General features: G+C 39.5%; 1 protein-coding gene across 1 annotated transcript in view; it reads left to right on the top strand.

Moving 5' to 3' along the window:
* The window catches only part of LOC124550948 (Golgi resident protein GCP60), an 89288-nt gene that overhangs the window by 43400 nt on the left and 20671 nt on the right, over positions 1-25217 (top strand). Inside the window, exons 5-7 of the mRNA XM_047125760.1 lie at positions 11553-11640; positions 14072-14291; positions 16645-16769. Coding sequence (XP_046981716.1) covers positions 11553-11640; positions 14072-14291; positions 16645-16769 — 433 coding nt within the window. The remainder of the gene's footprint in view (positions 1-11552; positions 11641-14071; positions 14292-16644; positions 16770-25217) is intronic.

Below are 25217 nucleotides of genomic sequence, written 5' to 3'. Positions count from 1 at the left end.
AAGGATTGAAGAAATGTCATTGCTGGTGGAAATGCAAGGAAGAAGTAACCATTATGACACAGAAAGCTACCTCAGTTTAAAGTGAACTGTTTCCTGTAATTTATGAGTGTGTGAGAGAACTAGGTAATTGCACATAAACCTGTTTTAGATGCTAACAATTTGTTTTTGTTTGAAACCTGTACTTAATATCAGAATCATAATATTAATCGTTATTACAACCTGTAACACTTCCGCCCATTCCATATAACCTTGTCTGCAGTTGTATCAATCATTGTCACCCAGCAGTTGCTCAAGAAGCCGAAAACTGGTTTTTAAATGAAGAAATAAATAATAGTTACACGGCATCAAGAAAGTGTTTTTTTCTTATTACAAATTTTCATATGAGGGTAATCCCAAAAGTAAGGTCTCCTATTTTTTTACAAGTACATAGACCTGTTTATTTCTACAATGGTTTACATCAGTTTACAGCTTGAACATTTAGCTATTTTTCAACATAATCACCATTTCTGTCGATGCATTTTTGTAGATGCTGCGGTAGTTTTTGTATGCCCATGTCATACCAGCTCGCCGCCATGCTGCTCAGAAAGTTATGAGCCTCTTCTTTCACCTCATCATCGGAGCTGAATTGTTGGGACTACAATTAACGCTGACAGGTACTGTGAGACTCTGAAAATACTCAAACGGGCAATTTAGGACCGGAGAAGAGGAATGTTGAGCAAGGCTGTACACTTTCTCCATGACAGCGCTCACCCACACATTGCTCGGCAAACTATTGCTCTCCTGCAACAGTTTCAGTGGAACATAATCACCCACCCACCCACCGTATAGTCCTGACTTGGCACAGTGATTATCACCACCTGTTCCCTAAGTTAACAGAACGTTTGGCCGAAAAGCAATTCAGCTGCGACGACGAGGTGAAAGAAGAGGTTCATAACTTTCTGAGCAGCATGGCGGCGAGCTGGTATGACATGGGCATACAAAAACTGACACAGCGTCTACAAAAATGCATCCACAGAAATGGTGATTATGTTGAAAAATAGCTAAATATTCAAGCTGTAAACTGATGTAAACCACTGTAGAAATAAACAGGTCTACGTACATATAAAAAAAATAGGAGACCTTACTTTTGGGATTACCCTCATAAATAGATCTAATGCGGACAAGGAAGGATGTTGCACAAAGGTGAGACAAGTTAATAGTAGGTTCAGATTCTGTTACAATTAAATCGTCAGTAATTTTAGGCTTGTCGAGGAATAGGAACAGTTGATTATAGCTTGAATAAAATAACTTTATGATTGACAGATAGCAGTGATGGGGCCATTGTTGCTGATGTTCTACTAACCACACATAACAAAGCTCAGTTTGTACCTATAAAACTGATGAAACAGTGAGCACATAATGTGCAAGGAAGAAAAGCAATTGGCTGGGATCTGGTTCCTAATATTTGTCTTGGTGACACATCAGTCATAAAGTTTTTTTATTCAAAGTTTATTGAAACTGATCCTACAAGCAGACGAAATGAGAATATATTTTTGATATTAATACTTGCATGTTCTTGAGTTATATTATGTTAAAAATTGCTTAATTAAATAGATTTACACTTTGTTTTTCATTATTTTAGTTCTGATCCAAGAATGGCTTCTGAATATTCCTGTCACTTGACCAGGTGTGATATCAGTACATTTGGAATTGGTATATGGTAACAGCAGTGATTGATTATCAAATCTGATTTTAGAACAGTCTCGTGCCAGTTTATTTGTAACATTAACGGTAGAAAATTTTTTGAGTGAGAACTAACATAAGGAAAACAAAGAGATTAAAGTATGTTTTAATAAGCAGTGTCTTGTACATAACACGATTACGGAATATGCACCAATCATCACTCTTCTTAAGTATTGGATTATGCTTGCTGCAGTATTGGTGGTTTTCAAACTAGGTTCTCATCATGTTGATTGTTGTTGTGGTCTTCAGTCCTGAGACTGGTTTGATGCAGCTCTCCATGCTACTCTATCCTGTGCAAGCTTTTTCATCTCCCAGTACCTACTGCAACCTACATCCTTCTGAATCTGCTTAGTGTATTCATCTCTTGGTCTCCCTCTACGATTTTTACCCTCCACGCTGCCCTCCACTACTAAATTGGTGATCCCTTGATGCCTCAGAACATGTCCTACCAACTGATCCCTTCTTCTAGTCAAGTTGTGCCACAAACTTCTCTTCTCCCCAATCCTATTCAATACTTCCTCATTAGTTATGTGATCTACCCATCTAATCTTCAGCATTCTTCTGTAGCACCACATTTCGAAAGCTTCTATTCTCTTCTTGTCCAAACTATTTATCGTCCATGTTTCACTTCCATACATGGCTACACTCCATACGAATACTTTCAGAAATGACTTCCTGACACTTAAATCAATACTGGATGTTAACAAATTTCTCTTCTTCAGAAATGCTTTCCTTGCCATTGCCAGCCTACATTTTATATCCTCTCTACTTCGACCATCATCAGTTATTTTGCTCCCCAAATAGCAAAACTCCTTTACTACTTTAAGTGCCTCATTTCCTAATCTAATTCCCTCAGCATCACCCGACTTAATTAGACTACATTCCATTATCCTTGTTTTGCTTTTGTTGATGTTCATCTTATATCCTCCTTTCAAGACACTGTCCATTCCATTCAACTGCTCTTCCAAGTCCTTTGCTGTCTCTGACAGAATTACAATGTCATCGGCGAACCTCAAAGTTTTTATTTCTTCTCCATGAATTTTAATACCTACTCCGAATTTTTCTTTTGTTTCCTTTACTATGCTCAATGTACAGATTGAACAACATCGGGGAGAGGCTACAACCCTGTCTTACTCCCTTCCCAACCACTGCTTCCCTTTCATGTCCCTCGACTCTTATAACTGCCATCTGGTTTCTGTACAAATTGTAAATAGCCTTTCGCTCCCTGTATTTTACTCCTGCCACCTTTAGAATTTGAAAGAGAGTATTCCAGACAACATTGTCAAAAGCTTTCTCTACGTCTACAAATGCTAGAAACGTAGGTTTGCCTTTCCTTAATCTTTCTTCTAAGATAAGTCGTAAGGTCAGTATTGCCTCACGTGTTCCAATGTTTCTACGGAATCCAAACTGATCTTCCCCGAGGTTGGCTTCTACTAGTTTTTCCATTCGTCTGTAAAGAATTCGTGTTAGTATTTTGCATCTGTGACTTATTAAACTGATAGTTCGGTAATTTTCACATCTGTCAACACCTGCTTTCTTTGGGATTGGAATTATTATATTCTTCGTGAAGTCTAAGGGTATTTCGCCTGTTTCATACATCTTGCTCACCAGATGGTAGAGTTTTGTCAGGACTGGCTCTCCCAAGGCCATCAGTAGTTCCTGATATTAAAGAATAATGGTTTTGATGGCTCCTCACAATTTAGAAGCTCTTCAAAATATTTGGATGGCAACTGCAAGCAACTTGCAGTTGGCTATGTTGTTTGTAATCAGTCTCTTTGTGGAAGCTTTGAGGTGAAGCTTCATTGGTTTTAACACTTAACACCTCTTCTCTAAAGATTTTGGAAAAGTGTCAAGTTCTGTTCTTTTTTAAATCAGTATCGTGTTCCTCTAATATTTACTTGTTGTCTCTGTTTCACTAGCATGATTTTGGAAGTCTTTTCCAATCTTTGTGAAAGTGCTCAAATCTCTTTCTGTTTTATGATAATTCAGTTATATTGTACATTTATTTACTTGTTTAATAAGTCTGGTATTTACGGACCAAGATAAGCTTACAACTGTCATGACAACTCTTAGCCAGAAGTTTTTAAGTTTTTTGTAAACTCACTTGTCTAGCACAGCATTCCTTTTGGCAACAGTAGAGCATTTCTCTTCTCGTAAAGTTACATATTTTTTTATGATTGTATTCTAGGGTTTTCTCATGTCTGTCTAAGACGTGAAGGTGGTGAAGATGCATTTCAGCCATTATTTATGTGCGGCCATAAAACAAAACTGTGTTTGCACATTGTTTCTGTAATTTTTTTTTCATTCAGCATGTATTTCATATTTCAATTTTTTATGTTGATCCCATTTATAAGATTTTGGACCTGGTAGAATTTGTAAGCTTGTTCTCCCTTTTTGGTCTAATTCTGCTTATAAACATCTCACTGAGGGGATAAGGCTATTTGATAAATACAGACATTTTGCTTTATGATGAGAGTTGTAGTGATGAATTTTGGTGTTACAGAAAAGCAGTTTTTGTTGTAAATGTATCATGTGGTGTGGAATGCTATTTAAGTTTTTCCGTTTTTCCAGCTCTTGCTTTCAAGGCTTTTGATGCAAACAGGTTGCTCTAATCTATTATTATTGTTCTTCTTTTTCTTCTTCATCATATTATTATTATTATTATTATTATTATTATTATTGTAGTAGTGGTTGTTATGTCTTACTTTCTTAGAATTCAGTGAACTTCTCATTTTAATGTTCAGAAGAGTTAGTATCTTTGTTTTCTAATCAAAAGTGCCATGTCTCAAAATAAATGGTACAACCAGAAATGTTCAAATCTGTGGCTTAATCTGTGGACGTATTCTAAGCTGTCGTATTCTATTCAAACTGATGTGAAAATACGTGACACTCGATCACCTTGCACAGCAGGTAATGTTTTTGGGATCTAGCACACAGACTCAGCACAGATAGCAGGTGCAGCCTTCCCAGTGCTCTTCTGTTGTAAAGTGGTGTACCTTAGGATGCTTTTAATGAATGTGGGTGTGTGTGGGCTGCCAAATTGCCCTGGTAGCTGTTATCTGTGTCCCCACAACGGCTTATCTTGTATCAGTGACACTACTGGCAAACACCAGCTGTTTGATCAGAAAGCAAGTTTACACACCAGTCGGTAACCATGGCACAGGTAGAGGTATCCGTCTCATACTTTTCGAATATTTTATTGCTGCACATTTATGGTATATCTTGCCATGTTAATACAGTAATATTTTTTACTGGCAAAATACTTTGTTTCTGTGGGCAGACTGCTGTTTTATTATTTCTGCCCACAGCAGCCTGTTGTGTATACTGTCACACATTTTGACCAATTCAGATATGATTCTCTCTCTCTCTCTCTCTCTCTCTCTCTCTCTCTCTCTCTCTCTCTATCACACACACACACACACACACACACACACACACACACACACACACACTCGTGTGTGCTCTCATTTAACCAGTCACAATCTTTGATCTTTTACTGATGAGAATAGTTCCTTACGTGTCTCTATGTTAATTTGTCAGTATTAAAGTTTTTTTCCCAAAATACATGTATGTACAAGTTTGTCATTGGTGTCTACCTTTTTGGTGTAAAATTTAACTTATGCACACAATTTCTGCGAAAAGTGTCAGTCGTAATCTAATAGTTATCATCCAGTTTTTGTTTTTCAGATGAAGACCCATTATTTAGTATCTCTCTGTCATGAATATAAATACAGATTCAACAATAATTGTCATATGTTTCTCTCCTTTGTTGTGCATTTGGGATGAAGCTTTTGGTTTTGCAGAGTTTGGATTTTGAAACACCCACTCTGATGAGTAGTTGTCCCTCTGTTATTTTATCAACAAATGTGTATTGAAAAGTGAAGAAAATGAAATATGAAATTCAGCTTCTACTAACTTCATGTTTGGTGAATTAGCAGATTTGGTTGTATTGATGTGTTCTGTTGCAGCAGTGCGAGTCAATTTGTGTGACAGTGTGCATGAGTTTGTCAGTCTTCTTTTTGTGACTTAGAAAGTATAAGAAAAACGGTCTCTCCCTCCCTCCCTCCCTCCCTCCCTCCCTCCCTCCCTCCCTCCTCCTCCTCCTCCTCCTCCAATTGCTTCCAGTGATAATATTTTCCAACAACTGACACGGGAAATGATGATACTTGACACTTTTATTGTGCATGATATGCAATTTTGAAATGTAATTAAGATTTTTAACTATGTGTACATTAAATGTATTTCAGTAAGAATTGAAGTTTGAGTTAACTTTCCCCCCTAAGATTCCTCGTTTGATTTTTTTTATTCTTTTCCTTCCTGAAAGACGCTCTACATACTATGCACTTAACATATTTGTGTAACTGGTAATATTTACCACAAATTAGATGAAATAAGGAAAAAGATCCTTCTCTAATTTCAGCAAAATAAAAGATATGATCTTCAGAAACTAACTATTTATTAAGTCATGGCGTGACAGCGCATGTACAGTACGGTTTAGAGAACATACACGAGACTGCCAACTGGAGCTGTTAAATAGTTATTAAATAAGCATTGGTCCACCAGGGGCTGCTTAGTATTGGCTGCAGGCAATAGAGGTGCAGGACCCGTGTTTGCGGCCTCTTGTGGGGGCCCGGAGCACAACTAAAATGTGCGCAATTATTGACACATGCCAGGGTAGTGGTGGCGAAGGTGTAGTAATATGCGATTTACTGTGGTCCTATACTTTATATTTTGGATTTCAGTGTTACGAGGCCGGCCGAAGTGGCCGTGCGGTTAAAGGCGCTGCAGTCTGGAACCGCAAGACCGCTACGGTCGCAGGTTCGAATCCTGCCTCGGGCATGGATGTTTGTGATGTCCTTAGGTTAGTTAGGTTTAACTAGTTCTAAGTTCTAGGGGACTAATGACCTCAGCAGTTGAGTCCCATAGTGCTCAGAGCCATTTGAACCATTTTTTTTTTTTCAGTGTTACGATACAGAGTATATTTCATCTGATAGTTTGGAAATTATAATTCTGTAAAGGACTAAAATGTATCAAAAATGATATGTCCAAGTTTTGTTTTGCTCACATTCACAAGAGACTCCCATGACTGTTTGTGATTATCACTTCAAAGAATGACAGATCTGTCAAGTTAGCTGTTTATTTAACCATAATTAGTTTTGGGTATAATCATGTCTTCAGTGGCACACACAGACAACAAATGTTTATCACTAGCTGAAGATTGGCTTAGGTCTTAAACTGCTCACAGTTAAATAATTAATTTAGCTAATTTGTAGCTGATGGCTATATTCTTCCCATTTGTATGTTGCATTTGGCAGTATATAATTCTGGGAAGTCTCAGAAATGTAGGCCCCATCGTTTGGGTAGAAGATAGAAAGATTCGGACTTAAAGGCATGAAGATAACAGAGAAGGGGAAGGTGGCTATGCTACAATATCTAAGTTCTGGAACAAGGGGTATACCACAAAACATGTGAGTAAAAGAAAATCAAATTTGTGTTGTACCTGACAGTGTAAGCCTGAACAGTGATAGTGAAAAATTTCTTCCTCGACAGGCTATTATATTTTTTTTTAACAGGCATCAGTCACAAAAAATGAAACCCTACGTGAAATGTGGGTATGACTCCTTTTATTTGCTGCCCATAGTGCACAAAATCTGTACCAATGAGTAGCATACCAATTTGTCCATTATAGATGTTATTGCTTTGACCTTTTCCTTATTGAAAGTCCATAATAGTTAGTTCAAATCAAATATAAACTGTTTTAAAAATTACAACTGGTCACTCTGTAATTTCTTTATTTATTGTCTAATTCCTGGTTCATCAAAGACAGGTGATTCATCTGAAATGTTGATGCTTTCTATTTGCAGTGTGTACATTTAATACAATAAACATACTTTCCATGTGTATGTTGTACAGTAGCTGAATATGTAAATGTGTTTCTGCTTGATGTTCCCCGTCATGAATATGATTACATGTAAAATTACCTTGAATAATGTTGCACTAAAAATGTCAATCAACAACTCACAACTGTTGCAGTGCTACAGACAAGCCCTTTGCATTTTGTTCTGAGGCTGCTTTTGTTATGGCTGTACTGCTCACCAAATGCCAGTGCCTGTGGTGAGAGATGTCATTCTGGCTGATGTAAAATATATGTCATACAATTTTTCAAAAACCATTAAATGAAAAAATGTGGTTTTTGGACATCTTATTGTATCAGATATCTTCACTCAATAAAGATTTGAATTTCTTTTTGTTATCTGTTATACTTACTGCTGCATCAGATAAGTAAAATGTTGGCTGTGCTGAGTGACGGCATTCTGGCAGTTATGAAATACTTATTATCCAATTTTTTGAACTATTATGCGAAAAAAAATAATTGATTTTTGAACATCCTGCAGTCTGATACCTTCAACTGACAAATTTCTTTTCATTTTATGACATTGTTACTGTGCTGCAACCAATTACATAAAACATTGCACAAAATTTTAAAGATTTTGCTGAGGTTAAAAAACATTGTGCAAACTTTGCATTATGGGTGATTTTAGCTCACACATTGCAGTGAATGAAATGTATATAAGAATCACACACATTGCAGTGAATGAAATGTATATAAGAATCAAAGTTTTATTTAAAACGCAGAGTGGGAGGATATTTCATTTTATTCCCGAGTTACTGGTGTTATATCCGAAGGACAGTTGTGCGTGACAGGTCCATTCACATCCTTCTGCATCACGAATAATGTGATCATAACAATCACAATATTTTGTAAACAATTCAAGTTATCAAAACGAGGTTTTCTGTAAACAATAGCATGCAGTGAGGCCCATATGTTGTGTAATAAAGACTCGAATCTTTTTTATGCATTGAGATATGGAAATAACTCGTCCATGGCAGTGAGGGGTCAGCAGCTGAAAAGACATTCAAACGTCCATAGCAGTGTGGTAAACTCCATGAGGCATGCCTATACACACCCACACCTGGGGAACGGTATAGCAGGATGTGTGTACATGCCCACAGCAGCAAAAGGGCTGAGGCACTGACATCATATTTCGGAGAATGGAATTTTCTCTATTTGGCAATCCTCATTAAGGTTTTTGTGGTTTCCCTAAATCATTTCAGACAAATGCGAGGGGGGGGGGGGGGGTCCTTCAGCAAGACCATGTCCGATCACCTGTCCTATCCTTATCAACTCATACTTTCATATACTGTGCGTCCATATTTTGAGCTGCTTATTTCCATTTCAGTATTATGACAAATCCTTTGTAATTGTGATATTATCCCTGGGTGAATAAATTAAATCAAATGTGTCTATAAAATTTGCTTTTATGCTCCTTCCAGTTTTGGTATCCTTAGTCATTGTTTCATATAATCTGCCTTCTTATGGCAGATTTATTTCATTATTTGCTGTTTCTAGACCTACTTCATTCAGAATTTAATTTGCATGCTCAAATCTTTCTGTAGCTTCATATTTCAAAAGTTGTCTTAAGAAAAACTGTAGAAACTACTTCTGATATGTTAATGTGCTGTTTACAAAGCATATTAATAGTTGACATAATATTTATCACCTGCTTCCAAAAAAGGACATTTTTGGATTCTCACAGTTACTGTGCCTACACTTCTTGTTTTGGTGCATGCAATAAATTTTTCATTTTAAAAATTGTATGTTTAGCTGCTTCGAAGAATTTTTCATTTTGGTAATGATGCTGTTTCGATTTTACAGTTCAGTGTACTTGTGGGGTGGCGAGTGAAAAAATTTTATGTTGTTGCCTTTCTGAACACAGGCTCTCTAGCTACAATGTTGGCAACCAGAAAGTGATTAGCAAAAATGTGATGCCTGTAATTAAAGTTCACTGTGCCCACTCTGATGGAGAAATAAAGGTATTGATCATTGAAGTTCATTACGCTGGGGATTTAGGATGATGTCTGGGATTAATAGAAAATGCAGTTTACTACAATATTCACTATGTTCTGAAAACGATAAAGCGTAAAGTTCCAGACAAAGGTTTACCCAAGCAATGCTACTATCAGCTCTTGTACTATCAGAGCTGTTCAGAGTCTATTGCGCGGATCCTATTATCCCTACATATCGAAACTGTTCCACAATTGTTATCGATGTAAATGTTCAAAGTGAATACTCGCCAAAATTTGTACTCATCAAACACCACGCTAGTAACGATAGAAGGTCTGTCCTGCGGCGACACATGAAAATACGACTTACGCAAACTGAGAATAAATCACTGAAGTCGTTCCGCAATTAACACTTTACCCCAATGTGAACTCATTGTTACGTGCATACTGAGTCATGTAATACAGCATCCAAAGCTGTTCCTTGCACCTGCACATACGCGATGCGGCTTCCGACATGGAGTGTGCTCTGATACGAATCTAGAAGAGAACTGAGACCCGAATCCAGCTCACAGCGCTCTTATTTATATAGCCGCGGCGTGGACTGCCGAAAATGCAGCCGACAAAATTTGCCATCCTGACTAGCAGCTGGGGCTAGTAGAGCACCACTTCAAGTTACTAAATAATTAATTGCTTCTTTCACTGAAGGCCGATGAAGCTCTTAATTTAATTGTGCAGTCGGCACACAGGTAAGTATCTATAATAAAATTCTGATGTGGCTAGGTTAGATACTTTTGGCGATAGAATTGTTTTAGTTGTACTGCACGCAGTAGATGAGCTCTGAACTTTACCTTTGGAGAGATGCTACAGCTGTAGTTTTATAGCTACCTTTTGGAAAATTCCCACATCTTTGTTGTTATAGCTTATCTCCGTTCTTCTTAAATCTAAACATCCTTGCTTTATCTAATCACTTACTTAATCTATCTTGCTTCCGTACTTTTAGGACACAAAAGCAGAAGATCATGAGTTTCAACCAAAATATTTCTTTGTGAGATCCAGCATGCTGTTTCCGTTAAATTACAATGAAAAAGGAATCCGAATATAAATTTTGATGTTTCTAGCTCCTTTCTGTTGCACCGATGATTGATACATAAAACGTTCAAATTTCGAAAACTGGTAAAGTTACTAAACTGAAGCTTAACACATTATCATTTTAGCATCACTCCTGACGTGCTATTAACTTTACAGATTATGTACTTTAATTTTAAAATATTGCGCAACATTTGTGACATCATAGCTAGTTTCAGCGGACTAGGCTGGCACACAATGGAAAGCATATGAATTCTATATGGCATGAGTAGCCTGCTTCCTTACATACTGTTTACAAAACTTCTTCAAAATTTGGATGTGTAGTGCTTAAGATTTCACAGTTCTAGAAATGTGGGAAATTTGTTGCAGATACTTATTGCACACTTGCTTGTTATTTTGATCCTCAGTTTGATGCAGCTCTCCATGCCAATCCATACCATGCAGATCTCTTCGTATCTGTATAACAGACTACATCAGTTTGGATGAGCTTACTGTGTTTATACATTAGTCTCCTTGTACAGTTTTTACTCCCACCACTCCAAAAATCCCCTTCCCCACATACAATCACTTACCTGCGTTACCAAAATGGTGATTTGTTGATGCTTCAGGACATGTCCTATCAACCAATTCCTTCTGTTTGTCCGTGCCATGCATTTCTTGTCCCCCCCGATTTCAATTCGGAAGCTGTTCACCTACCTAATCTTCAGTGTTCCTTGGTAGCGTGGCATCTCCTAAGCTTGTGTTCTCTTCGTGCCTAAACTGTTTATCATCCATGTCTAACTCGTGTACAAGTTTACACTACTGACAAATACATTTGGAGAAAGCTTTCAAACACTTACATGTATATTCAATTTTATCATATTTCTCTTATGCAGGAAGGCTTTCCTTACTTGTTACAGACGCCAAATCCAGGAAGCTCTGAACCAGCAGACATTCCACCAGTTCAAAGCATATGCTGAGCAGCAGTATCCTGGAAACCCGGAACAGGTGAGCTGGTTTGATGTGTAATATCCGACGGAAGCAAGGACCATTGCACTATACTGTCATAGACTGACACCAATATTTCTTGTCTTCAGTTGCTACTGAGGCGTGAAACTGAACACTCTTTTTATTCTGTTTTGTCACTTGCCTCATTCCAAGAATTGTTCCGTGATAGAAGCTGTTCCTCAATCAAGCAGGTTCCACTAACTTTTTCTGTGACTGCTTTATTTTGTTCTAAGGTCTGAACATGTTGCAAGGTTCATTCTGTATGTGTACATAAAAGTGTGTATTCATGAGCTTCATATTAGTACACAAATGTAAAAAATGGCCCACGTGGATCTGAACTCTGAGGATTTATAGAAGATTATATGCTTCGATAAACGTATCTTTGTGGTCTTTTAATGTTTCAAGTGGAAGGGGTCAGGTTTCAGCCAACTGCTTTTCTTTTCTGGGCTTATTCTAACCTCGGTTTTGTATGTATATGGGATAGAGAGGGGACCACCAGCAATACCTCTACTTAGCAGCTTCCACCCATTCCACACCAAGAAGTCCCTTCCATACAGCCTAGTCCCCCTCGGGCGTCGCATCTGTAATGACGAGCAGTCCCCCTCGAAATACACCGAGGGTCTCACTGAGGCCTTCACAGATTGTAATTATTCTCCCAAGCTTGTACAGAATCAGATTTCCGTGGCCTATCCTGCTAGTCCCTCCATACCTTCCGAAGTCCTGCAGAGGAGCATCGCCTTAATGACTAAGTACCACCCAGAACCAGAACAATTGAATCACATTCTCCACCAGGATTTCGACCACCGCTCGTCGTGCCTTGAAATGAGGAATGTTCTACCCACTGCCCTTCCTAACCCTCCCACAGTGGTATTCTGCTGCCCACCGAACCTACACAATATCCTCGTCCATCCCTGCACGACCCCTCTTCCCAACCTCCAACCCCTTGCCGCACGGCTCATCCCTGTGCTAGACCTCGAAGCAAGACCTGTCCCGTACATCCTTCCACGGCCTCGTACGCCAGTCCGCTCAGAAGCATCACATATACCGTCAGAGGCAGGGCTACCAGTGAAACCGGTCGTACGATTTACGAGCCAACTGCAACCTCTGTGCTGTGTTCTATGTGGCCATGACAACAGACAAGCTGGCCGTTCGCACGAACGGCCATTGACAGACTGTGACCGAGAAATGGCTGGACCACCCAGTTGCTGAGCATGCTGTCCAGCACAGCATTCTTCATTTTAATGACTGCTTCACGTCCTGCGCACCACACCAGAATTTCTGGAATGCACAGGTTGAAACTCTCCCTGCAGTATAAACCTTCTGGTCTCAACCTTCGTTAGTTCCCTGTTCCCACTACAGCACTACGCAGCCCTCTGTTCCACCGAAACACCCGCAGTCATTTCACTTCTCTCCTTTCCTGCTGTCCCACTCCCCACACACCCCTTGCCTTCTGTCTAACCTCCTGACTGCACCTAGCTGCCATACCCTCTCTCCACCTTGTCCATGTGTGTTCCCCCAAGCAGCACTTTACTGTCCCCCACCCCTACCCTGCTACTGCTATACCTCGCTTTCCCCACCTCAGCCTCCTCCTTAGCCCCACCAACCAGATTGCTTTTCCTATCTTGCTCTGCTGTTTGCAGTCTGGCCTCTCCAGCCAGAGACTATGGCCACGTGTGTGAGCTGCATTTGTGTTTGCGTGCGCGCTTGTTTGTGTGTGTTTGTTTGTTTGTTGTCTAATTCCGATGAAGGCCTTTTTGGCCGACAGCTTACCTGTTTGACAGTCTTTTTGTTGGCCCCGTCTGTGACTCAACATCGCCACTATGTGGTGAGTAGCAATTTATCCTTTCCGTAACATTCCTGAAGTTAGTATTTTTGCGAATGCTTTACTTTATGTATAAAAAATTAAAGACGATAATTTAAAGATTATTCTTTTCCTATTTAAGCAGTGTGTATCGTGCAATTATAAGGAAATTCTTTGACTAAAAAACTTGATTCTTTTGCATTTTGTTGCCTTGTCCCAAAACTTGGTAATTAACTTATCTCATCTTTATTGTCAGTAAGTGTTATGACGGGTCAGAATTAAGAACTCTACTGCATTTCAGTCAGAAAGTTTGCAGTGAAAAATGTAATTGCTGGTTTTTTTTACATTTGCTGCACAAAATGTAGCCAAAATATGCAAATAATTTTTAAATCTCGGAGGAGTGTCACGTCCCAGTCCAAACTGGAGTTATTTTATATACCACTACAAGTTGTACTTGTTACGCTGTCAGTCCCGTTTGATCACGTACGTCAAATTCAATACAAAATTGAGTTGTAATTGCGACATATTCTATTCTCTGAGGTGGCAGACAGGTACCGGACTAACTTTCCCGTACAGACCGCAGTAGCTCAGTAAAATCCAAGTCCAGGGAAGATACGTTGTGATTTGCAGCAAGCAGTGCTGGTGAGGCAACTGCAGGAGCAGCACTACCACCAGTACATGCAGCAGCTCTACATCCAGCAGCAGCAACAGCAGCAGCAGCAAGGGAGGGCCGTGCCCGGCGCCATGGATGGCGACACAGATGAGCAGGCCAGGCTGCTGCAGCACCTCGGCTCCAACGGCACGCTGTCACCCCGGGGCGAGGACAGTGACGACGAGGACGAAAATGGAGGTGCGCCACAAATTCTGCTAGGCACGTTTTTCTGTTATCCACGTCAAGAATATTTCGCTAAGTAGGGCATCTTGGCACTTTTCTTCGCATGCCGGCAAAATAAAAATTTCTGTTATTTTTAGGCAATGACGATTTACGGCTTTTTAATATTTTTGATAACTCGTGATTTGGCTCGATAGTAGAAGTCAGTGACGGGGGACCTTCTGAAGGTGCTCTCTTTGGTTACAGAGCATTCCAGAGATGTTCTCTATGGTTACTGAGGATGTTTGAAATGACTTCTATAATCAGTGACACTGTTTTTAAAATAAGAGAGAATGCCACTTCAGCTTGGCTTCATGCTTCACCCTGTTAACATATTTTTATATTTATATAATTATTTTGTATTTACTCATCAGGAAGATGATATGGATTTTCTTAATTACACTTGTACAGGTATACAGTAATATTTTACATTAAAAATTACATATTAGATTTGGATTTTAGATTAAAATACACAAGTTAGATTTTTGAATATCATGATGTTGTTGTTGCTGCTGCTTTTTATGTTCTTATCTTCAGCCCAAAGACTGATTTGATGCAGCATTCCATACTAGTGTGTCCCATACAAGTCTCTTCAGCTCTGTACAACTACTGCAACCTACATTTATTTGAAACTGTTTACTGAATTCATCCCTTGGTCTCCATCTGCAGTTTTACCTCTCACACTTCCCTCCATTACCAAATTGATGATTTCTACATGCCTCAGTACTTGCTCTATCAACCAGTTCCTGTTACTTAAGATTTTTCAAAGAGTGCATTCCAATCAGTGTTGCAAACGCCTTCTGTAAACCTACAAATGCTATAAATATAGATTTACTTCTATTTAACCTATCTTCCGAGATAAATTGTAGGATCGGTATCACCTCGCGTGTTCCTATATTTTGCCAAAACACGAACTAAAAGTTGTCTGAAGTAATTGCAACCATTCACCAAACTGATCTTCCTGAAGGTTGGTTGCTACCAGTTTTTCCATTCTTCTGTAAATAATTTGTGACAATGTTTGGAATTTTTGGCTTACTGAATTGGTGGTTCAGTCAGCAACACCTTTCTTTGAAATTGGAATTATTGCATTCTTCTTTAGGTCCGATGGTATTTCGTCTGTGTCATATGTCTTGCACACTAGGTAGAATACTTTTGTCATGTTTGACTCTCCTGAGAATCTCAATAATTCAGAGGAAATGTCTGCTCCAGTGTATGACTTTCGCGTAGAGCTTTCAGTACTGTGTCAAGTTATGTCCTGTCTCGTACCTCATCATTTCTTTCTATAATATTGTCCTCCAGTTTCTGTCCCTAATATGGACACACTACAAATTCATTACATCTTTCAGCTTCCCATCCTCCCAGAAATAATGTTGTTCATGCTGCCACAATTCACTAATTCATACTATATCCAACCTCAGACTATACATTTCCCTTTTAAAATTCTCTAAGCTATGTACCCAACTAAGGCACTGACCATTTCACACTGTGACCCTTAGAATACGCACACCCCCCCCCCCCCCCTCCCCCACCCCTCTCCCCTCTCACACAAGTCACTCCCAATGAAGAAATGCTCTTAGTCACCACTTGGAGATCCAAATAGTGAACTATTTTACCTCTGGCACATTTTACATAAGAGGATGGCATCACTGTTTAACCATACGGTAGAGCTGTATATCCTTGGGAAAAATAATGACTGCAGTTTCCCCTTGCTTTCCGCTGTTTACAGTACCAGCACACCAAGGCTGTTTTGACTAATATTGCAAGGCCAGATCAGTCAATCATCCAGATGGTTCCACTTCATACTACAGAAAGGACTCCTGCCCCTCTTCAGCAACAATATGTTTGTCTGACCTCTCAATAGATACCCGTCCTTTGTGGTAGGAGGTGCTGAATCACAGACAGACACTATGAAAAGACTACTAAACATTTGAGCTTTGGGGGGGGGGGGGGGGGGGAATCTTCCTTGGAAATGAGAAAAAACCGGAATTTTTGACACTGTGCTTCATTCAGTGTACAAATATTGATGCCTTCTTCTGGTACTGAAAGGTCATTATAGCTTGTTTGAAATCACGTTACAAGTCTTTGTGATATTAAGGTGCAAACAATTAGTTATGAACTACTCTCAGACCTGTTCAGCTACCATTTGAGCTGTGTCTGCTAGAGATGTTGAGAGGTTCCTGAACTCAGAATTTTTCAGACCCTTCAAAAAGTGTGCTAATGTGTAGACTTGTAGATATATCATTTAAATGGTTTAATAAAAAATTATGTAGCTTGTCTCTCTTGGAATGATATGAACAACTTTAGTGATTATTGAAAAGTGTTTAAATTTCAGGTGGTCTGCCAACTCCGTCGGCTGCTTCGATGTGGACTCGAAAGGACATACGTGAATTCAAGGAAGCTATTCGAAGGGAGTCGGGAGATGCCATCATAAAGGTTGGCCACGGAGAAACAGTAACGGTGAGATCATCGTACACGTGTGCATCAGTTCAATGTTGTGTGCCGCTGCTCCTCAGCTAAGTCCTAACTTTTCTGCAACCAGTACAAATCAGTCTATAAAGCGGGAGTAATTGTTAAGAAATTGCAAATAATTCATTAATCGAGAGTGCCTTGAGTGGGTCCACCAGATTCCTGTTCTGGGACTCTCACAACATTGATTTTGCCTGGAGAGCTAGAAGCCGTTTTTCAGACTCTTCACAAGCTTCAGTGCTGTTCTGTTATTTTATTTCCTGTCTCACAAATACCAGGTGTGTGTGTGTGTGTGTGTGTGTGTGTGTGTGTGTCAGACTGGCATGATATTTAAAAAAGATCTATTATTCATATTGTTTGCATTAGTTTTTTTTTTTTAAAAAATGACCGGTTTCAGTTCAACTTGAACCTTCCTCAGATCTGTAGACGACAGAATGTACCCCAGAATGTACCTGATTGTATTGATTAGAAGGGTAACCTGTCCAACTTCAGCAAAAATGTACATGCCCTGTTACATAATAAAATAATGGTTTAGTAGAATCCACATTATTAATATAACTCACAAGGCTACTGCCAACAGGTAGATGATGATGATGATGATGATAATAATAATAATATTTTCCGGTCATTCTTCTGAGTGGTTTGATGCAGCCCACCACAAATTCCTCTCCTGTGCCAACCTCTTCATCTTAGAGTAGCAGTTGCAACAGACATCCTCAATAATTTGCTGGATGTATTCTGGCCTCTGTCTTCCTCTACAGTTTTTACCATCTACAGTTCCCTCTAGTACCACGGGAGTTATTCCTTAATGTCTCAACAGATGTCCTATCACCCTGTCCCTTCTTCTTGTCAGTGTATTCCACATATTCCTTTTCTCTGCAATCCTGCTCAGAACCTCCCCATTCCTTACTTTATCAGTCCACATAATTTTCAACATTTGTCTGTAGCACCACATCTAAAATGCTTTGAATCTCTTCTGTTCTGGTTTTCCCATAGTCCATGTTTCACTACTGTACAGTGCTGCACTCGGAATGTACATTCTCAGAAATTACTTCCTCCAATTAAGGCCTATGTTTGATACTAGTAGACTTCTCTTGGCCAGGAATGCCCTTTCTGCTAGTGCTAGACTGCTTTTGATGTCCTCCTTGGGTTATTTTGCTGCCTAGGTAGTAGAATTCCTTAACATCATTTACTTCATGACCATCAGTCCTGACGTTAAGTTTCTCATTGTTCTCATTTCTGCTAATTCTCATTACTTTACTCTTTCTTTGATTTACTCTCAATCCGTATTATGTACTCATTAGACTGTTCAATCCATCCAGCAGATCATGTAATTTTTTTTCACTTTCTCTGCAGATAGCAATATCGTCAGCAATTCGTATAGTTGTTGTCCTAATTGTTGTCCTTTCACCTTGGATTTAAATTCCACTCCTAAACCCTTCTTTTATGTCCATCATTGCTTCTTCGATTTATAGATTAAACAGTAAGGGTGAAAGACTACATCCCTGTTCTACACCCTTTTTAATCCGACCATTCTGTTCTTCACTTTTCAGTCTTATTATTCCCTCTAGGTTCCTGCACATGTTCATTACCTGTCCCTCCCAATAGCATAACCAACCTCAGAATTTTTAACATCTTGCACCATTTGACATTATTGAACGCTTTTTCCAGGTTAACAAATCTTACAAATGTGTCTTGATTTTTCTTTTGCTTTGCTTCCATTGTCAACTGCAACATCAGAATTGCCTCTCTGGTGGATTTATCTTTCCTAAAGCCAAACTAATCATCTAACAGATTCTCAATTTTCATTTCTATTCTTCTGTATATTATTCTTCTCAGCAACTTTAATGCATGAGCTGTTAAGCTGATTGTACGATAATTCTCTCACTTGTCAGCTCTTACAGTTTTTGGAATTGTGTGGATGATATTTTTCTGAAAGTCAGATGGTATATTGCTGAACTCATAGATTCTACACTCATATGTGAATAGTCATTTTGTTGCCACTTCCACCAATGATTTTAGAAATTCTGATAGAATGTTATCTATCCCTTCTGCCTTATTTGATCTTAAGTCCTCCAAACCTCTCTTAAATTATGATCCTGAGAGTGGATCACCTCTCTCTTCTAAATCTACTCCTATCTCTTCTTTTATCATATCAGACAAAGCTTTCCCTCGTAGAGGCTTTCAGTGTACTCTTTCCACCTATCTGCTCTCCCCTCTGCATTTAACAGTGGAATACCCTTTTCCCTCTTTAACACTTTGCTGTCCAAACATCTCATACAAATTGATTCGCTTGGCACCGGCTGCCCTAATTCAGATTACTTGGCTTGTCACCGGCCATTCTTGACATTATTTGGAGATTATAAATTGTTAAGTTTTACTAATCTCATCATTAGTTCTCATAAGTTTACAGCCCTGTTCCCCTACTTTCATGAAATTTCAGATGTATACATATGTAAATAAATACAAAATTTGTTTGTTTCATATATTTGTTTATTTGCATAGGGACCGGTTGGTAGGACATGTTCTGAGGCATCAAGGGATCACAAATTTAGCATTGGAGGGCAGCGTGGAGGGTAAAAATCGTAGAGGGAGACCAAGAGATGAATACACTAAGCAGATTCAGAAGGATGTAGGTTGCAGTAAGTGCTGGGAGATGAAGCAGCTTGCACAGGATAGAGTAGCATGGAGAGCTGCATCAAACCAGTCTCAGGACTGAAGACGACAACAACAACTAGGTACTTAGTATTTCTCTTTCATATGATATGCAACAAAACAGTCTCCAAGATGTAACGCAACTCCTCAAGACTTGCACATTAAGTTTGTTGTTCTCCTTTGTTTGTTTTTGGAAGATACATGGAAGTTCCTTTTTTTTTTGTTTATTCATTTCGGAAATAAGTATTAGTTGGTGTTGCTTTATGTAACCAGAAAGTCTGTCAACTGGATCCTGATGAGACGTACGCGATGTAGTGGCAGCCTCCAAGTTTTGCTCAGAAGCAGGTACATGGTCTTTTATCGGCGAAACAGACATTTGCAGTAAAAAATCGTGAAATCGGAGACTCTTGTGTTCTGTATTGAAATATTGCCATGTACAGAATGCATTAAATAATATGCAATTAAAGAGGTAGATGCAAACCTTTTTTGACCATTTTATAGTTTTTCTCTATATAGGATAATAACTCAAATATTTTCGAAGTTCTCCATACCTGTGCAAGTACTTCACCTTTGCGTTGATGACAAGCTTCAAACACATTGACTTTTCGCTCACTTTAATTTTTTTTGGAAATCATCTATTTTGCCATATCATTCCACAAACTTAAATTTTCTTTTCAGGTAACTTCTCTTCAAGTTCTACACGTTACAATAATTATCTATGTAGAGGTGATGCCACTTTCCATAAGGTGTCAGTAGTTCTATCTTTGTTTTTGCTAAAGGCTGTCGAGCACCAGAATAATCTTGAATGAGGAACTGTATCCCGTACTCAAATCACACAACTTCTGAATGAGTATTCCATATTTCATAATTTTCAACGGATTGTAAACTTTAAAATGGTATCATTCCTTCATCAATTGAGATGTTTTGACTTAGACTAAAAGTTTCTTTAAACTTTTTAGAAAAATAAGCAATTACGAATTGCACTTTGAAAAGCTAGTCGGCATTATCCGGTTTATTGTTATTGTTGGAAAAATGTAAAAATGATAATATTTGTCTGAATCAGTTGTGGGACATCGTTTTGTGAAATATTGGTGTTTATATCAACAAATTCGTTGACCAATAATCTTCTATCCATGATTTTTTTACAGTTCCCCTAAGGATAGCAAGCCCAAACCATTTTCACAATTTTCTGAGTTCGGGTCCCGTAACATCGACAAATTTGGCATTTTTTAAATCCAGTTTCCTTCTATTGCAATTTTGACTGTAGTACTTGTTGGTTTCATTGTTAATATATTCAAATAGATCATTCCAAACTTATAATTCTATGATATCTTTGATGCTCTGTGTATCTTTGGGAAATACGTTTGGACCCGCAGATCCTTCAAATTATTTATTGGCACTCGGTAAATAAAATTCTGACCACTGTGCACTGACTTCTTCATCTGATCCATCCGAATCAGTTGGCAACAGTAGTGTTCGCTGAATTCTTCATGGATGTATTTCACTATCTTCTGACGATTCTGCTTCACTTTCATTTTTTTTATATGCATTGTGTTCTTTCCAATTGGCCAAATCGTCAGGAACATTAGACAAGACGTCCGTGCACTCATCGTCAATAATCATATCGTGTCTTTTGTCTGCCATGATGAAAGGGCACAAGTACTTATAAAAACAAAAAACTTGTTGACTTGTGTAATTTCCTGTCACCTAAACGAAACACCAACAGAATGCAAAAGATACTAAAGTGCTGTCACTGGCCACTGCACAATACTATGCTCACAACACCACTGTGGTGTCGCCGGCAACAGAGCGATACTGTGCTCACGACACCACTGTGGTGTTGCCGGCCGTCGACCACTATTTCGTACACGACACCACTGTGGTGTCGCCGGACGGCAGAGTGTTAATGTTACCACCCTTGCTTTTAATTTCACTGAAGGTTGCTTTGACTTTTCTATATGCCGAGTTGATCCTTCTGACAATCATTTCTTTTTTGACTTCTTCGCATTTTTCATGCAGCCATTTTGTCTTCTCTGCTCTTCCTATTCATTTCATTTTTGAGCAACTTGTATTTCTGTATTCTTGACTTTCTCTCAACATTTTTGTACTTCTTTCTTTCATCAGTCAACTGAAATATTTCTTCTGTTACCCATGGCTTCCTCACAGCTACCTTCTTCGTACCTAAGATATTTTTTCCAAATTCTGTGATTTCCCTTTTTGGAGATATCTATTCCTCTTCAACTTTAGTGCCTACTGAGCTATTCCGTATTTCAGTATCTACAGCCTTAAGTAACTTCAAGAATCTCTCTTCATTCCTTAGTACTTCCGTATCCCACTTCTTTGTTTATTGATTTTTCCTGACTAACCTTTTAAACTTCAGCCTACTCTCCATCACCACTATATTGTGATCTGATTCTGTATCTGCTCCTGGGTAAGCCTTAAATCCAGTATCTGATTTCAGAGTCTGTTTGACCATGATGTAATCTAACTGAAATCTTCCCATATCTCCCAGCCTTTTCCAAGCATTCATCCTCCTCTTGTGATTCTTGAACAGAGTACTCACTGTTATTAGCCGAAATTTATTACAGAATGTGGTTAGTCTTTCTTCTCTGTCATTTCTAGTACCAAGCCTTTATTATTCTATAACTCTTTCTCCTACTCCTTCCCATACAGCCACATTCCAATCCCTCATTACGATTAGAGTTTCATCTCCCTTTATGCGCTGAATTACCTGTTCAATATCATTATATATATTTTTTATCTCCTCATCTTCAGCTTGCGACATCGGCATGTATACCTGTACTATCATTGTCGATGTTGGTGTTTTGTCGATTCCGATGAGAACGACCCTATTATTGAACTGTTCACAATAACACGCTCCCTGCCCTATCTTCCTATGCGTAATGAATCCTACTCCCATTACACCATTTTCTTCTGCTTTTGATATTACCCTATACAAATATGACCAGAAATCCTTGTCTTCTTTCTAGATCTGACCTTTGCATTTCCCTTTTCAGACTTTCTGTCTTCCCTACCACATTCAAGCTTCTGACATTTGATGCTCCAACTCATAGAACGTTATCATTTCAATGTTTATTCAGTTTTTCCTCATGATCACCTTCCCCTTGACAGTCCCCTCCTGGAGATCCGAATGAGGCACTATTGGGAGTATTCCAGAATCTTTTGCCACCGGAGAGATTATTGTGACACTTTTTCAATTACAGGCCACATGTCTTGTAGCCACACATCATGTTTCTTTGATGCAGGGATTTCCATTGTTTTCTGCATCTACATGCCATTGATCATTGCTGATCCTTCCATCTTTAGGGAAAGTTTCCCACCTCCACAGGCAAGAGTGCCTTAGACCTCTGTCCACTCATGCACCTTCTTTGACAAGGCTGTTAGCAGAAGGAGGGTAACTTCTTATACCTGAAGTCTTTGGCTGCCAGTGCTGATTTTTTATTAAAAATTTAAGTGGTGGAAGGGTTCAAATGGAGGACTGAGGAGGTTTTGATTACTAATTAAAGTCACTACCCCTAGACTATGCATGCAGAGGGGTACCTGGTACATTTGTCACATTTGAACAAAATGATGTAACTTGGACACACAACACAACCAAGAATGTTACTACATCTTTATTAGACTGTGGCATGTATGCCAACCACCATAACATACACCGAACGCAATAAGATAAGGCAAATGAATGTAAGCGGTAATAACGTACACTGAACACAATAAGATAATGCAAATGGATGCAAGCAGTAATAACATGATAACTGAGGCTTGCTGGGCTCTATCGGATATCCGCAGTATTGCTCTTTCGTGGCACTCTCTCACGGATGACAATACACTGCTAATGTGCGTGGCTGTCAAGTGTGAACACATTACTTCATTCCACTTCTCTTGGGGAACAGCTCGGATGTCCGCAGTGTCTTCCTCCACAAGGCATGTTAATGACCGAGAGCCGTTGAGAGTCAGCATCAGTGGGAAGCAGCAAATACGCATTAGAGAGGTTGATCTTGGAAAAATACTGACCACCGATGACCTTAGCAAAAAGTTTGTCAGAGTGTGGCAAGAGGTACGTGTCAATGATAGAAGAGCACTGACAGAAACTTTGAAATCGCTGCAAAGGCAGAACCATCCTGATGACTTCTCGACAATGATTGAGTGTGGTAGCCCATTCATGGGATGCGATCAGTTGGATGACCCGAGAGGCTGTGAGGTGATCGAGCCCCGCCTTGACGTGGTCACAGAGTGCCATTGGCACTGGGCGAGCCCAAAAGAAAAGCCAAAGGTTTCACAGTTACGTGGGCTTTGGATTTACTAGCACAACCCAAATCCACAAAAAACAGGGCGAAAAATTCAGAGCATAAAGAGTTGAGTTGTGTATAAGGCACCTGATCATGGACGAGATTAACTTTATCGGAAACAGTAAGCCCGAAAAGCTTAAGCCATCCATATCAAAAAATGTTTGGTGTGTGCACTGTTCACGATCAGAAAAGTGAGCAGATGAACCACTTGTTTATATATGACTGGGGCTGAGAAACTGCCTAATATCTGAATGCTTTGTTTACTACAAGTGACTGACGTACGTGACAAAAAAGTAGCACTAAAGGGGGAGAATGCAAGCCTATGTACGTTTGCAAATTGAGTAATGACATGGCAGCACCAGTGTCGACTTAGATGTGCAAAACCTTCTACTAAACCTTGACCGCAATAAAACGCTTACTAGTAGCAACGGAGATTGCCAATATACAATTGACATCTGTGTCAGTGTCTGCAGTAGGCTGTTGGAATTTTTCTACAAGCAGGAGCAATGTGGCCAGTTTTGTTACACTGGCGGCAAACGGCCCACCGCGTAGGACAATCCGGCGTGTCGTGAGTTACAAAAAACGACTGACAAGAGGGAAGCGTGGAGCGGTCACGTTGTTGTCATTACTGGGCTTGTTGTGCTGCAGCTGCTGCTGCTGCGGCCATGGCTGGCATACTGAGGTGGGCCAGCCGCCAAGATGTTTTTCTCACATGTGGATTGTCACCACCGTATTGTCCCATTGTGAACCGTCCCACAAACGGCAGGGGGGAAGTGGGTTGAACTTCTGCAATCTCACACCATGATATAGTTTGAGTACCTGCAGCCCTCAAAACCTCAAATGATTGTGCAATAGTGCAAATGTCGAAGAGGGAGGGGTTTTCATATTGAAGGCCCTGCTCACGAACCTCACGATCAGGGGATAATCCAATGATTGCGTCACGAGCCGTTTGGTCGGGATACGACTCCTTATTTTCATCACTGATAAAGTGACAATGATGGCTTCAACAGTGAAGCTCAGTAGCCCAAGTCTTATCGGAATCTTCTGGTTTCTTGTGACACCAATAGAACACAACTCGAGTGGCAATGACGAGTGTCTGTTTACAGTAGTACTTCGAAAGAAGGTCGCATGTGTTATCGAAAGAGAATAAAGACAGATCCTGCAGGGGGTCCAGCTGGCAAAGGAGTTGATACGTGCAGCGTGATAACCAAAACAAAAAAAAAGTACAGAATAAGGTAACATCAGTCAACCCAATGCATGAAAATGCTGTCGCAACTGTTTTTTGTATGCTTCCCATTCTTCGACAGACTCATCATAAGCTGGATACGGCAGGGGATAAACAATAGGGGTAGTGACAGGCAAGACAGGAGGTGCAAGGGGCAGCGTGACAGGCGATGTAGATTGAGATGGATTCAAACTGGCCAAACCAGAGGCAAGCATTAGCAACACCTTGGTTTGATAATGTTGTGCCGTG

The sequence above is a fragment of the Schistocerca americana genome, chromosome 9, assembly GCF_021461395.2.
Source record: "Schistocerca americana isolate TAMUIC-IGC-003095 chromosome 9, iqSchAmer2.1, whole genome shotgun sequence".
In the NCBI taxonomy this organism is placed as follows: Eukaryota; Metazoa; Arthropoda; class Insecta; order Orthoptera; family Acrididae; genus Schistocerca; species Schistocerca americana.
Note: the sequence above shows the minus strand (reverse complement) of the source record. Positions and strands in the feature narration are given on the sequence as shown.